General features: G+C 52.8%; 1 protein-coding gene across 1 annotated transcript in view; it reads right to left on the bottom strand.

Annotated features, from left to right (window-relative positions):
* Positions 1-6088, bottom strand: part of LOC118700804 (zinc finger protein 271-like) — a 67666-nt gene extending 61578 nt beyond the window's left edge. The window contains 2 exon segments of the mRNA XM_036405383.2: positions 4722-5763; positions 6034-6088. Of these exon segments, the coding sequence (XP_036261276.2) occupies positions 4722-5763; positions 6034-6088 (1097 nt within the window).
* Between the last annotated feature and the right edge of the window lie 8323 nt (positions 6089-14411).

The following is a 14411-nucleotide window of genomic DNA, read 5'->3' as shown; positions in this document are numbered from 1 at the left end:
TACTCTTGTCCTTTCCCCTACCATTGGCACAACTTGTCGGAGGGGAGCTATCGTGTGGTTCCCCCCCTCTCTTTGCTTTGCTTCTTCCCATGCCACAGATCTGATATAATACGAGTGGCTGATCCCTTCCTCGGGATCTTCTTCTTGTACTTCGGTGCCTTCTCGATTCTTTCTCTTCTCTTTTCTTTTTCTCCCTTCTTGCTCTTCAGTCTCTTCTCCTATCTCTATTACACAATCCACCCGATTCTCGTTCTGCGTCTGTTGCCTCCTTTGTATCTGCTGGCTCTTATCTTGTCTCGGGCTGCTGTCCCTCTCATCTTCTACTCTGCTTCTACTTCTCTTATCCTCTATCTGAATTACTATGTTCAGTTTCTGTGAGTTGCTCCCTGCCTCGCTCTCGCATGTTTCATTACTGTTCTTTTCACTGTATCTCAATTTGGGGACATCACCTCCCGGTGAGTTGCTTTCGTCCCCAGTCTTTGGTGTGCTGGTTTCCATTTTACGAGCACCTCCATTCCTGGGTGTGCTACCGTCCCCATACAAGCTTAGTTCGGGGGGGGGCTACGCGTCTCTCCTCGCCTCTCTGCTCCCGGCGGACTGCCTTCCTCTCTCTCAATCTCTAATTTAGGTGGGCTTCCAGCATCTCTGTAGCTTCCCGACCCCTGCGGACTATCCAATCCCTGTGGGCTGCCTTCTCCTCTGTTATCTTCCGACTTTAATGGGCTAGCCTCCCCCCAACTCTTGTCTAACTTATCAGGGCTGCACTCAAACTTAGATTTCTACCATCGTTCCAGTTCTTTTAATGGGGTCGGATCCTCTCGTTCCTCTCCTGGTTTGGGGAGGGGCCTTGGATGGTATTCCCACAGGCTTATTTCACTCTCTTTTCCACTGTCCCTCCTTGTTAGCTTAAGACATCGCTGCCCAATGCTACATGCATCGCAGCAACGTTCTTTAGGTTTTGAGCCTTTCTTATCCTTTTCCAGGGCTAGTACCAGAGGGTCTTGAGGGGCTGCATTAATTCCACACTCCTTTTGCCACTCAGGTTTATTCCTCAGGGTGAAGAACATGTCTGCATACATCACCTCATCCCATTTATTGAGCCGGCGGAGGAAGAGCATTAGTTGTAAAATGGTATTATAATTAATTGTCCCCTCTGGTGGCCATTTCTCACCATCATCCAATTTATACAACGGCCACCACTGCGTGCAGTATTTAAGGAGTGTCTTTTTACTTATATTTCCTCTTGGAATCTCTCCAAGTCCTTCCAATGCTTCAGAATACATCCTAAGGGGGTTTTCATATTTATATCTTTGCTCGGTTGACTCCCCATTGCTATTTTCTGGGTCGGTGTTTCTTATCCCACCAAGTAAATCTCCTTCCCACAAGCACTATATACCAGTTTATCTTAGCACCTCATTCATACAATATCCAAGCGCTTCGTCCTTTTCTGACCTGGCCTCTCGCGAGGGACAGGAACTGCAGAGCCGGACTCCCACTCGCTTCGCAGCCGGGCTGCGTCTCAGACACACTCTCTCATACACGGTGCCAATTCATTCAAACTGTCCTACCTTTCCGTTCTATCAGAATACACTGCTTTACCGCAAGATGTCGCCGGCAGACCGTAAGATACCGATATTGGTCGGCTCCAGGCCGTCACACACTCGCAAAACTGTAAATCAATAGTACGGTTTTGCTGATAATATCACAACAAATTTCAGACAACATAAAAACCACTAAACTCGTCCCTTTGCAAAAATCTTACAGTCAATACATCAAAGCATACAACAGGGTTAAACAAAGGCAGTGGAGAAAACTGGACCGAGTCCCGGGATTTGTTGGACGTTCTCCCGGTCAGCCTGGAACCGTTCCCGGGATTTAGTTCAGTTCAGATAAAAACAAAAACTGACCACTCTTTTTAACCCTTAAATCACAGTTTCAAACAAACCAACAAGATCAATACAAGAAGAACAAGTGCATCAGAGTCTTGCCTCTTTTTTTTCTTACTCTCCTTATTTTTTTTTTCTCTTTTTTTTTTTTTTTTTCTTCCAATTACCAAAAGGTACCCACCAAAGGCATCAATTACTGGTTAGCAAAGACACCAATTACCAAAAGGTACCCACCAAAGGCATCAATTACTGGTTAGCAAAGACACCAATTACCAAAAGGTACCCAAAAATACCAATTAGGGATTCTTTACCAGAGCGTCCTCTGGTTTACCCTCCGGTGGTCACATCTGACCCCGTGTTCCCATAAAGCGCTTTATCCTAAAACCAATGAACAATGATAAAAAAATACCTCTTTAATTTGGAGCAGGAGAAGCAGGAGATGCAGGGAACTCTTCGTCCACCAAAGAGCGCTTGGTCCGAGGGGGAGTCTCTTCTGACAAAAAGTCGTCAGGGGCGCCCAGAGGGTCCCAGCCCCGGACCCAGCGAGGGGACTCCTCAGATCCTGGATCCCCTGCTTCGTCCCACCTGGGTCGCCAGAAATGATGCCGATTTTTGCCCCAAAAGGCGAGAAATTACTGCTTAAGAGACTCAGTCAAATAAGCAGGAGGTATTTTATTACGACGTCGGAGAAATCCTAAAATGGGATTTCTAAATCCTTACAGCAAAAGCGTACCTTCTTATACAGTTTTAGGTTTGGGATTACATCATATTCATGCATATACATATGGGGAGTGGTGCGTACCTTCTTATACAGTTTTAGGTTTGGGATTACATCATATTCATGCATATACATATGGGGAGTGGTGTAGGCGGAGCGTGGGCGGGGACTTCTCTTTTGAGGATCTTCTCAGGGGTCGTTCCGGTCGGCCTTCATCAGCTTCGAGGAGTCTTCCTCTTTAAACTTTTGAACCTCTCCCCAAATTTGGTCAATTCCCGGTGTAGTTGGCTTAGTCTCCAGGCCTTGGCAAGGGTCTCAGGGTCAATTTGACATGTTGGCCCTAAACGTGCTATACCCAGCAGTTCTTCTTGGCTCTGAAATGCACTGAACTTATCACTGTCTGTCCTTATCTCTTCCCTGTCATTGTGTTCCATACCTTACCCAATTTATTGCTCTATGTGGTTTCCTAACATTGAATATTTCCCATAACTGCTTTATATTCTATGCTTTAACCCATCATCTCTTGAAAGTAACTGTTTTAGGGGCTTCAGGCATTTGTGGCTCTGCTCTGGGGTCCTGGAAGATCCAAACATCCCCTGCCCCACAAAAAAACCCTCCCAGAGACCCCCCAATGGATTTGGGGCAAGCTCCCCCATCCCGCTCACCTGTGGGTTTTGGAGGGGGTGATGCTGACGGAGCCGGGGGAGCTTCAGCCTGCGCAGGCAGGCAGGGGAACCACTTGGTTCTGCTGCTGCTGCTGCTGCTCGTATTCCTCCCGTTCCTGCTCTTCGTCTCACTCCTCCGCTCCCAGCCCGGCCCGGGCAGTGCCGACACCCAAATGCAGCTGTGCTCTGCCCTAGGGGGGGGTTCCCAAAGCGGCCCCAGCCTGCGCGGCACTGGGAGTGATACTGGGAACACTGGGTGGGATCCTGAGAGCAGCGGGAAGGAATCGGGAGTGCTTTCCCTGCCAGTCCCACTCTTACTGGGAGCACTGGGAGGGAACTGGGAGCAAACAGCACCCGGAGGCGGCTGCAGCCAGTGCTGGGTGCGGCCAAACTGAAGGGCGTGGTTATGCAAATACAGGAGCGATTGCGCACTGGGATTGGTTGACGGGAGCAGGGCGGTGTTTCCCTGGTAACGTGGGGGCCGGAACGATGACAATGGCATCCGGAGAGAGGGGACAGGGAGTGGGAATGGGGACTGGGAGCGGGAATGGGAATATGGGACCAGGACAGGGAATATGGAAACCCCAACTGGAGAGAGAATATGAGATGGAGATTAGGAAGATGAGACCGGGATCGCAAACGGGAATCCAGGAATGGGACTGGGAACATAGAAATGGAAATAGGGGAACGGAAGTGCAACCAGCAGTGGGACCGGGAATATGAGAACGGAACAGGATAGGGAGTATGGGCCTGGGAATATGGGAATGGCAACCAGACAAATACTGGACCGGGACGGGGAATGAGACTGGGAATGGGATCCAGACTGGGATGGGATCAGGACGGGACAAGGAGTGCAGTGACATGGGAACGGGTGGGGAGCAAGGGGAGTGACAGCAGGGATAGGGGGACTGTGGACAGGGGACGTGGGGAACCAGGACAGGGAGTCATGGGGACAGTTCCAGGGCAGGGGGGCCTTGATCAGCTGCCCAAGAAACTCTGCCATCGTTTCCCAGTGCGGCCAAAGTCACTCAGCCTTGGGTGCCCAAAGCCCAAGTCCCACCCAGGAACCCTGAACTCCCTGGAACGTAGCAGCCCCCACATCCCCTGGAAGATCTCCACATGTCCCCATCCTTGTCTTAGTTCAATGTTTTTATTTTTATCCTGGTTTGTGGTATTTTGAAAAGACAGAGAGAAATGAAAAGATAGTCAAGGCCACATGGAGCCATTAAGAGGTGGAGCCCCTAGCCAGGTGTCTTCCCAACACAGATTACCAGCACCACAGATCACTGGGGCTCTGCCCACTGGGCAGCATGCAGCACAAATACTGCCATGGGGTATGGAACTGTAGCAGTGCACACTTGGGGAACTGTAGCCGTGCGCACTTGGGGCACACTTGGGGCACTCACAGGGCTTTCATAGTGGTGCCTCCATTCGTGTTGGGTCAAGGCTGACCTCTGGCTGAAGGTCTTCCCACACTGGGGACATTTGTAGGGCCTCTCCCCCGTGTGGATGCGCTGGTGGGTGACCAGGGTGGAGTTGTGCTTGAAGCCCTTCCCGCAGTCAGGGCAGCGGAAAGGCCTCTCATCCGTGTGAATCCGCTGATGTACGAGGACATCTGAGCTGCTTTGAAACCTCTTCCCACACTCCCCACACTCATAGGGCCGCTCCCCGGTGTGGCTCCTCTGGTGGATCATCAGGTGATGGCTCCGGCTGTAGGTCTTGCCACAGTCGGGACACTCGTAAGGCCGTTCCCCAGTGTGGATCCTCTGGTGAAGCATCAGTTCAGAGCTCTGGCTGAATCTCTTCCCACACTGCCCACACTCATAGGGCCTCTCGCCGGTGTGGGTCCTCTTGTGGACAATCAGGTTCGACTTCTGGGTGAATCTCTTCGCACACTCGGGACACTCGTAGGGCCTCTCCCCGGTGTGGATGCGCCGGTGCTTGACGAGGTCGGGGTTATACTTGAAGCCCTTCATGCAGTCGGGGCAGCGGAAGGGCCTCTCATCTGTGTGAACCCGCTCGTGTGTGAGGAGATGGGAGCTTGTCTGAAACCTCTTCCCACATTTGGGACACTCATAGGGCCTCTCATTTGTGTGTGTGCGCTGATGCTTCAGAAGAGTGGAGCTTCTCTGAAAGCTCTTCCCACATTGCCCACACTCATAGGGCCGTTCCCCCGTGTGGCTCCTCTGGTGGTTGATCAGGTCAAAGTTGTCTCTGCAGCTCTTCCCACACTCCCCACACTCATAGGGCCTTTGTCCAGTGTGGATCCTTTGGTGGCGGATCAGGGCTGAGCTTCGGCTGAAGCACTTCCCACATTCCCCACACCTGTAGGGCTTCTCCCCATCGCAAAGCTGCTCGGAGACCCCCAGCACTGAGCTCTGGCCGCCATCCTGTCCCGGGGTGGGTCTTTCCTCCTCTGACCTCTCTGGGCTACGTTTGCAGCCCCTCCTTGTGCGGGATCTCCGGGGCTTTCCCTCCCCGTTGGATTCCTGCACTGTGGAGCCGCTCAAAACAGCCTCATAGCCAAGGTTCTGCTGTGGTGACTCAGCCTCCCTGCTCTCCACCCTCAGCTCCTGGTCTGGGGGAGGAAGGACAAGGAGAGGATGGGATTTGGCCCTGTGCCACAGGAAAGGGCAAAGAGATGCCCCCAGTGTGTCCCCAGCAGGACAGCTTTGGCAGCAGGGTTGTCCTGCAGCCGGGGGCTGTGCTGGGCTGGGAGATGGAGCAGGAGAGATGGGGAAAGGGGCACTGACTTCCTCCTCACCTTCCTGGGACTCCCGGGCCATCTTCCTCTTCCTTATAGCCTCCTCCTCCTGCATCGGGCCAAGGTTTGGAAATGGGAAATCCTGGTTTAAGGGAAAACAAGGGCTGAGCGCGTTGGGTTTGATGGTCCCGCTGACTCTCTTGGCTTGAAAAGACAGGTGTCTGCTAAGGAAGGCAGAGCCTCCCTTAAAATTGAAAATGTAAACCCCCTCCCTCCAAATTACTATAATTTTGAAATTAAGGGGCACTCAGGGAAAGATATGGAAATAGGAATAACAGTTCTTTGCTAGGAAAAATAAAATAAAAAATGCAGTAGTACAAAAAAAAAAACCACTGACAGAGTCAGAATCCAACCCGACACCCTGTTAGTCAGGGTGTTTGTTGCACTCCAATTAAATGGTGGCTGCCGTCCTCCTGGTGTGACAGAGGTGGTTCTGTTGAAGCAGTGATCCTGCAGAAGGGTGTAGTTTTCCTCCAAAGGTCCAGTGGGGGTGTAGATAGGTCTGGTCTTCCTCGCGAATCTAGTGTAGAAGAAAAGCTGCTCCTCTGGGAATCCAGTGGGAAAAGCCTGACTGTGGTGTTCCAAATCTCTGATTATAAGCAGGTAGGGATGCTTGGCTCCTCCCCCTGGGTGGGGCATCTCACAATGGGATAATGTAATTTTATCAGCCATGCAGTGAGGCTCAATGGCCCATTAACAGAAGATATCTCCCTGAAAGGGAGGATTGTCAATGGGGCTCAATGCCTCATTAACAGAAAATATCTCCCTGGAGGGATGATGGGTTGTGGAAGAGATAAAAATAAACTGCCCCACCTGGTTTTAACAGCTTGCCCATTAATAGAGAATATCTGCCCTGGAGTTAGAAGGGGATGGGTCATGGAAGTGATAAAGAACACTGCTCCACCTGGTTTCAACAGATGATGATAAAATACATACTGCTGGTTACATCTTGCATTGCAACATAAGACAAGATGGACATGGACCAGGGGTTGATGCCAGGCACGGTGGGCACCAGGACAGGGGGGACACAGGGACACTGGGGACATGGTCCAGAGGGTGACAACAGGCAGCAGGGACACTGTTTTGAGGTGACACCAGCGAGTGTTCCCAGAGACAGGGCCCAGAGACTGGGCTGAGGTCTGGAAATGAGAAATCCTATTTCCAAGAGAAAAAGAAGGTATGAGAGCATTTTGTTGGGCATTCCTCCTGCCCTAACCTATCTCTAGAAGTCACCAGACATTTTGTGTCCATAAAAATCTCCAGACCACCAAGATTCTGCCCAAAAAAACCTCCAGACCACAAAAATTTAATTGCAAAACCCCTCAGAAATGCCATCACTAAGCCTTCCAAGACTTGAATGTCTCATGATTATTTCAAAAAAGAGCTCCCCATGAATTGTCCCTCTCTGGTCTCTCCACTTTGGACTTCTGGGGATTCTGCCTCTATTGAGTGCTCTCCTCTCCAGGGTCCCCACCCTCTCCAGGCTGTCACAGGAATCCCCAGGGTCCCCCCTCTCTGCTCTTCTGACCTTGGGCCTCTGGGGCTCCCCCTTCTCTGTGCTGCTGGGGGTTCCCCGCAGCCCCCGGGGGTTCCCCGGCTCCCCCTCTCTGGGCTCCCCCTTAGCAATTCCGGGGCTCTTGGGGTCCCAGCGCTCCCGTTTCCCCTGACTCTGCTCCAGGCCGTGGGGAGCTCCAGGGCTTCCCCCTCGCCAGGGTGTTCCCCTCTCCGGGCTGAATCCTGGCGGTCTCCTCTCTCTGGGCTGCACACTTCGGTGTCCCAGTGTTCTCCCCTCTCCTGCCCTCCCTCGCAAAAAAACAACCTCCCGGGACACCCCCAAAATCTCCCCAGGGGGCATTTGTGGCTTCGCTTTGGAGTCCTTTGAGCTCCAAAATCCCCCCCCTCCCCAAAAAAATACCCTCCCATGGAGCGCCCAGGATATTTGGGTGAGCTCCCCCTCTGCGGTCACCTGAGATATGGGGGGGAAATGCCCCAGGGGCCGGGAGGGCTGCGGACACAGCAAGGGCTGGAGCGTGTGGTCCCTCCAATTCCACTTCCCACTCCTCTTCCTCTATCCCAGCTCTTCCTCCCACTCCTCCTCCACGCCTCCTCCTCCACACCTCCTTCTCCTTCTCTTGTTCCCTCCAGCCCTGGTCCCGCTGCTTCTCCCTCCCCGCTCCACCATCCCATTCCTCCTGCCCCGGTCCCGCAGCCCTCGCAGCCCGCGGCAGGAGCAGGGATGGAGCCGGGACAGGTCGGGATGGGCAGCGCGGGGCTCTCGGCTGCTCCCACCCGCTGGGGCCGGGGGAAACCCAGCCCAGGGAGAAGGAGAGGCAAACTGGGAAAACTGGGGGCTGCAGATCCACACAGGGGCTTGCTGGGGACCCTGGCTGGGGGCTGCCAGCCCCTGGGGCTTCTATCGGGCGATCTGGGAAGGGGGAACACAGAGAGGGCTGGGGGATGCCCGGAGTGGCATCTCTGGGATGGACTGGGCCGTACTGGGATCATACTGGGAGGGAGTAGGAGGCTGCAGGGGCAATTGAGTACGTGTTGGGGGCAAATGGGATATACTGGGAATGACTGGGATGATTCTGAGAATGACTGGGAGCAGCTGTGAGCAACTGGGATCATACTGGGAGCAACTGGGAGTGGCTGACTGCATGCTCGGGGTGATTGGAAGCAACTGGGTTTATGCTGGGATTAACTGACATCATACTGGAGGTGACGGGGATCATACTGGCAGTGAGTGTGACTACACTGAGGCTGATTGGGAGAGGTTGGGAGGAAATGGGATCATACTGGAAGGAACTGGGAGTGACTGGGAATAGGCTGGAAGGAACTGGGGTACACTGAGAGAGACTAGGAGTGACTGGAATGAAAGTGAGGGTGAAACAGAGCAACTGGAACCATGTGGGGCCCAACTGGTTCCTACTGGCAGTGACTGGGAGCACACTGGGGTCATACTTGGATCATACTGGGAGTGACTGGACTAATACTGGGAGTACCTGAGAGTGACTGGGAATACACCATGCACATCATCCCCCTTACTGGGGGTGACTGGGAGCACACTGGGAGCAGATGGCATTATACTGGGACTGACTGGGTTACCCTAGCTGGGGGCAGATGGGACCATAGTGGGAGAGATTGGAAGCAACTGGGATTATTCTGGGACCACACTGGGAGTGCTGGTGCATGACTAGGATCATACTGGAGCTTACTGGGATCATATTGGGGTTGAAAGGGAGTGACTGAGATCACACTTTGGGCTCCTGGGAGCAACAGAGAGAAACTGGGATCATGCTGCAAGCAAATTGGAGTAACTGGAAAGGACTGGATGCATGCTAGAGGTAACTGGGATGTTGTGGGCATGACTGGGATCATACTGGGATAGCTAACAGCTTCCTGGGGCCACTAGGAATGTTTGGGAATGACTACGGATATGCTGAGGGCAACTGGGATATACTGGGAGTGTCTGTAAGCATACTGGGGTGACTGGAAGCACACTGGGCACAGCTGGGCCCATGCTGGGTGAGACTGGAATCCCACTGAGGGTGACTGGAATCCTACTGGGATTGACTGGGAGTGGCTGGGAGCAAGTGGAATCATGCTGAAAGCAACTGGAAGGAAGTGGGAGTGACTGGGAGCATGCTGGGGGTGACTGGGATCTACTGGGAGAGACTGGGGATCGTACTGGAGGCTACTGGGGTCATGCTGGCATTGACAGGGAGCACCTGGGATCACACTGGGGGCCACTGACAGCATAATGGGAGTGACTGGGATTAGACTGCAAGTGACTGGGATCCTACTGGGAGTGGCTACAACCATACTGGGACTATAGTGGGTGTCAATGGACCCTGACTGGGGGTTACTGGGAGCTACCAGCATAGGCTGGGAGCCAGCTGCGCACACACTGGGAGGAAGTGGGAATGATAGGATGCATGCTGGTGACAGCTGGGATGTACTGGGAGTGACTGGGGTCACCTGAGCCACGCTGAGGTAACTGGGAGTGCCTGGGAATGACTACGAGTTCATGGCAACTGGGATATGCTGGGAGTGTCTGTAGGCATACTGGGGTGACTGGGAACACACTGGGGGTGACTGGGATTCACTGGGATTTGCAGAGCCTCCACTTGGGACAACTGGAAGTGATCTCCCCGTTCCCCCCAGCCCTCCCTCGGGCACTGTCCCATCTCCCACCCTGCACCGCTGGGATCTGCCCGGAGCAGCGCGATGGCTCCAGGGCTGGGGCTGGGGGCGCTCCTGGGGGTCAGGGGGAGTGGGACCCCAGCACCGGGACCCTGAACCTGAACCGCCATTCCCGGCACAGGGACCCCTCTGCTCCCCTTTTCCTGCACAGGGACCCCCCTGGATCCCCCATTTATGGACATCAGGACTCCCTGGTCACCTTTTCCCAACCATCCCATGGCTCCCAGACTCCAGACTTCCCTGGGACACTCTGGAATACCTTGGACCCCCATTCCTGCCTTTCTCAGCCCCCAGCCCCAACTTTCTGCAAAACCAGAGGCCCCCTGAACTCCCCATTCACAAACATCCCGGGTGTCCCCACCCCGTTACCCCCCTTTTCTGGGAAAGCCTGGACTCCCTTTTCCTGGGCTCAAGGACCCCCTGGAACTCCTTTCTATCTCTCCATGTCCCTGCCCTCCCATTTCCTTGACCCTGAGACCCCTCTGCCCCCCATTCCTGAGAATGGAGTCACCCTTTTACTCCTTTGCCTGAGATCCCCCCTGCACCCCCTTATCCAGCACCAACACAACCTTTTCCTGGCCCCCCACCTCTTCAGCCCCCAGCCCCACCCTTTCCCTGGCCCTGGGACCTCTGGGCTGTCAATCCTGCCTTTCCCAGCCCCAGCCCCTCCTTTCCTCACACAGAGGAGCCCTGGCACCCCCTTTCCTGGGCACAGGACAGACCATCCCACCTCTCCCAATCCTTGCCCCACCTTTCCTTGACTCTGAGCCCCTGAACCTCCTTCCCAGCTCTCCCACCTTTCCTTGACCAGTTGAGTTCCCTGCATCCCAAATCTCTCACCCACCCCAGCTCCCCCAAATCTCCGTGTCCCCCCCAGTTCTGCCCTCCCTGCAGTGCCTGGAAGTGGTGCTGTCGGAGCCTGGCCCGGGGGTCTCCCAGTCCTTGATTGTGGGGGACGTGGACGGGACCCCCTGGGAGCGCTGGGGCAGCGAGCGGGGCCGGATGGAGCTGCAGACAGCGGGGATGGGGGCAAGAGCTGAGCTGGGATATTGGGATAGCCAGAACTGGGATATTGGGATAGCCAGAGCTGGGATATTGGGATAGGCAGGGCTGGGATATTGGGATAGCCAGGGCTGGGATATTGGGATAGCCAGGGCTGGGACACTGGGATAGCCAGGGCTGGGATATTGGGATAGCCAGAGCTGGGACACTGGGATAGCCAGAGCTGGGATATTGGGATAGCCAGAGCTGGGACACTGGGATAGCCAGGGCTAGGATATTGGGCTATCCAGCCCCGGCTCAAGGACAGGAACCAGCACGTGGCCAACAGTGCCCTGGAGACGGGGCCGGTACAACCAGAATGGGGGGAGTTGGGGGAGCCGGGGGCCGGGCTGGGATCTGTGGGGCTGGGGGAATCTCTGGGAATGGGATGGGACCTGTGGGACTGGTATGGTAATCCAGGGAGCTCCATGGGGCTCTGTGGGGCTGGGACACAACTCCATGGGTCCGTTCTTGTCTCGGTCTCTCTGCGAGCCTCTCAGGAACCCTGGGCCAGTCTCGAGTCGGCAGACACCGAGGAGGGCAGCCCCGACACGGCCGACAGCGGGGAGACTCTCTCTGTGCCCCGAGGGTACTGAGGGCACCTGGGCTGGGCGCCTTTGCAGCACAAGAGACACCAGAGACATCGGTAGAAGATAAAGGGCCGACTCTTAGCAGGGGTTAGTCCAAGGTTTTATTAGGATCCCAAAGGAGCTCCTGCACCTCAGGGGCCTCCTGCCGAGAGCCCCGGGAGATGTCCGAAGGTCACATTTCAAGGGAGGAGGAAACCAAAAGTAGATAACATTTTACCAACCAATAGGTATCTCTGAGGGATGGGAACTGGGGGATAGACATATAGGGCAGCGTATGGGACTAGGCCTGGGGGGCTGACCCCTGGCCTCTGGCAAATCACTCGACAACTTGGACCGAAACTTCTGGATGGGGGGGATGGGATGCTGAGTGATTGACAGAGAGCCAGGGTGGGGGTTTAGGGATGATCTCATCCCAGGAGAGGGATAACACAGATAAAGGGAGGGGAGTACAGTCTGGGATAAACCATTTGGGAAAAATATTGGAATACAAAACAAAACTACTTCAAAATATTACAAAATATAAAAACGCACTACAACATCTCCCTCTTTTCGTTTAAATAAAAAAGGAGAGGCACCTAGACATTAAATTTCAGCTCGGAGTGATATCAAGCATCAGCAAACCAAGGCTGTTTTGTAAATTCTGCAGAGGTTTCTGTCTCTTCCTCAGAAGAGGTAGGAACAGTCACCTGATTGATCTCTAAAGGGGAAATAGCTTTCAATATCAGTTTGGTCACAATGCTCTTGATGATCCCAAAACTGATCAAAATAACAAGAAAAACAAACAAAACTAAAAATACAGATTTCAATATGGATCTGACCCAGCCCGAGAGTCCCCATTTTTGGGAAAGTCCGTCCATCCAGTCTGTTTCTTGCTTGATGTCTTGGACCATTTGTTGCATCTTTCTGATGATTTTGTGGACATCCTCAGCTTTGGATGACAGATTCAGGCAAAGATTCAGGCAACAGAGACCTTCAAACTCTTCCACATCTGACTTGGATGGATGGCTGTCAACATGAGCAGCAGAAGGATGGGGCTCATTCTGATGGTAGAGGGGCCGAGTTCAGATTAAGGGGAAACACTAAAAAGACACGGTTTTTCAGGAAACTGAGTCAGGAAAAGGTTTTTTCAGCAGGGACTGTTTCTTTGTCTCCTGTGGTAAAGTGGTTGGCTGTGATAGACTCTGCACAAGGCAGTGTAGGTGGTGGTGTGCCTGTTGGAAACTCCAAATAAAAATCATTAGTTTAAGAAAAGGATGGTTACTTTAGGGAAACTTCATGCTCCCTCTGGTATTCTAAAGGAACTCTGGGGATAGGGATTAGTGTAGGGAGACCATGGGAGAGGGGAAAGGGTGGTAGGAATTTGTGGGAACATAAAAAAGGGGTAATAGCACAATGGAAGGGAAAAGGGGAAAGTGGGAGAGGGGTAGGAAGGCCACAGGAATTGGGGAAGGGTATTAGAAGTGGGACTTATCGGACTGGAAGGTTCTTTTATTATTGACATGGGCTTTTGAATGCAGGGCAGCTTGCCAGTGTTCTGTGCTCTTCTTCCTTTTAGGCTGTTGCTTTGGCTTGATGGTTGTTGGTTTTGGGTTCTATTTCCTTGGTAGACATGTGGAGGACTTCTATGATGTAGATAATATTTTATAGGTTTGTAGTCTGGAGCATGTTTACTACCTTGTACTGGAACTCCACCAGGTCCTGTCACATCGGCTGCTTGGGGGCCTTTTCTTCCTTGTACTATATTAAATTCCACAATTTCTCCATCTCCTAAACTGGGGAGATATTTCCTGGGGTTATTCTTTTTTATAGCAGTCTGATGAACAAACACATCTTCTTTGTTATCATTCCGGGTTATGAAACCATATTTGTTTTTTACATTGAACCATTTTACCATCCCCAAAATGTTCATGGCAAGGACTTTTTTACCTTTGCCAGTGGGTTTGTGTTGGTGTTGCTGGTGCGCTGCTGTATGACATGCATTCCGCTCCTGGTGCTGACGGCTGTGCTCAGGCTCAGCCCTGTCCTGTGCTGGAATTGAACACACCCTATTTTTGTCATAGCGCTGGGAAAAAGAGCGCTCTTTATTCAGTTTTTTGAAAGGTTGTCTTTTGGGGAATTCTGATCTTCAAGGTTATTGTATTTAAAATCTAAAAACTGCTTTTTCAGAGGGCAGTCAGGCATCCAATGCCCTAACTTCCCACAAAGATGGCAAGGTCGATTAGAGTTGGAGATTCTCTCTTGTGGCATTGTGACGTGCTGAAGCTGGTTGGTGGATGGTGGATCAGGGGCGTCCACAGCTGCAATCTTTCTCTGTGGTTTTGGTCTCTCGTCCTGGTCAGCAAGGGTGATGGTAACTTTCCTCTCACACACTTCTAGCATTGACTGTAGTGTTGGTGCTGGATCGAGAGGCAGGCTCAGGATGGCAGCTTTACACTTCTCATTGGCATTTTCTTTAGCAATCTCGGTGAGGATTTCCATCCTGGCTCTTTCGTTCTGAACTTGAAATTCGACAGCTTTTCTCAGCCTTTCCACAAAACTCAAAAA

The sequence above is a fragment of the Molothrus ater genome, chromosome 37, assembly GCF_012460135.2.
Source record: "Molothrus ater isolate BHLD 08-10-18 breed brown headed cowbird chromosome 37, BPBGC_Mater_1.1, whole genome shotgun sequence".
NCBI lineage: Eukaryota > Metazoa > Chordata > Aves > Passeriformes > Icteridae > Molothrus > Molothrus ater.
Note: the sequence above shows the minus strand (reverse complement) of the source record. Positions and strands in the feature narration are given on the sequence as shown.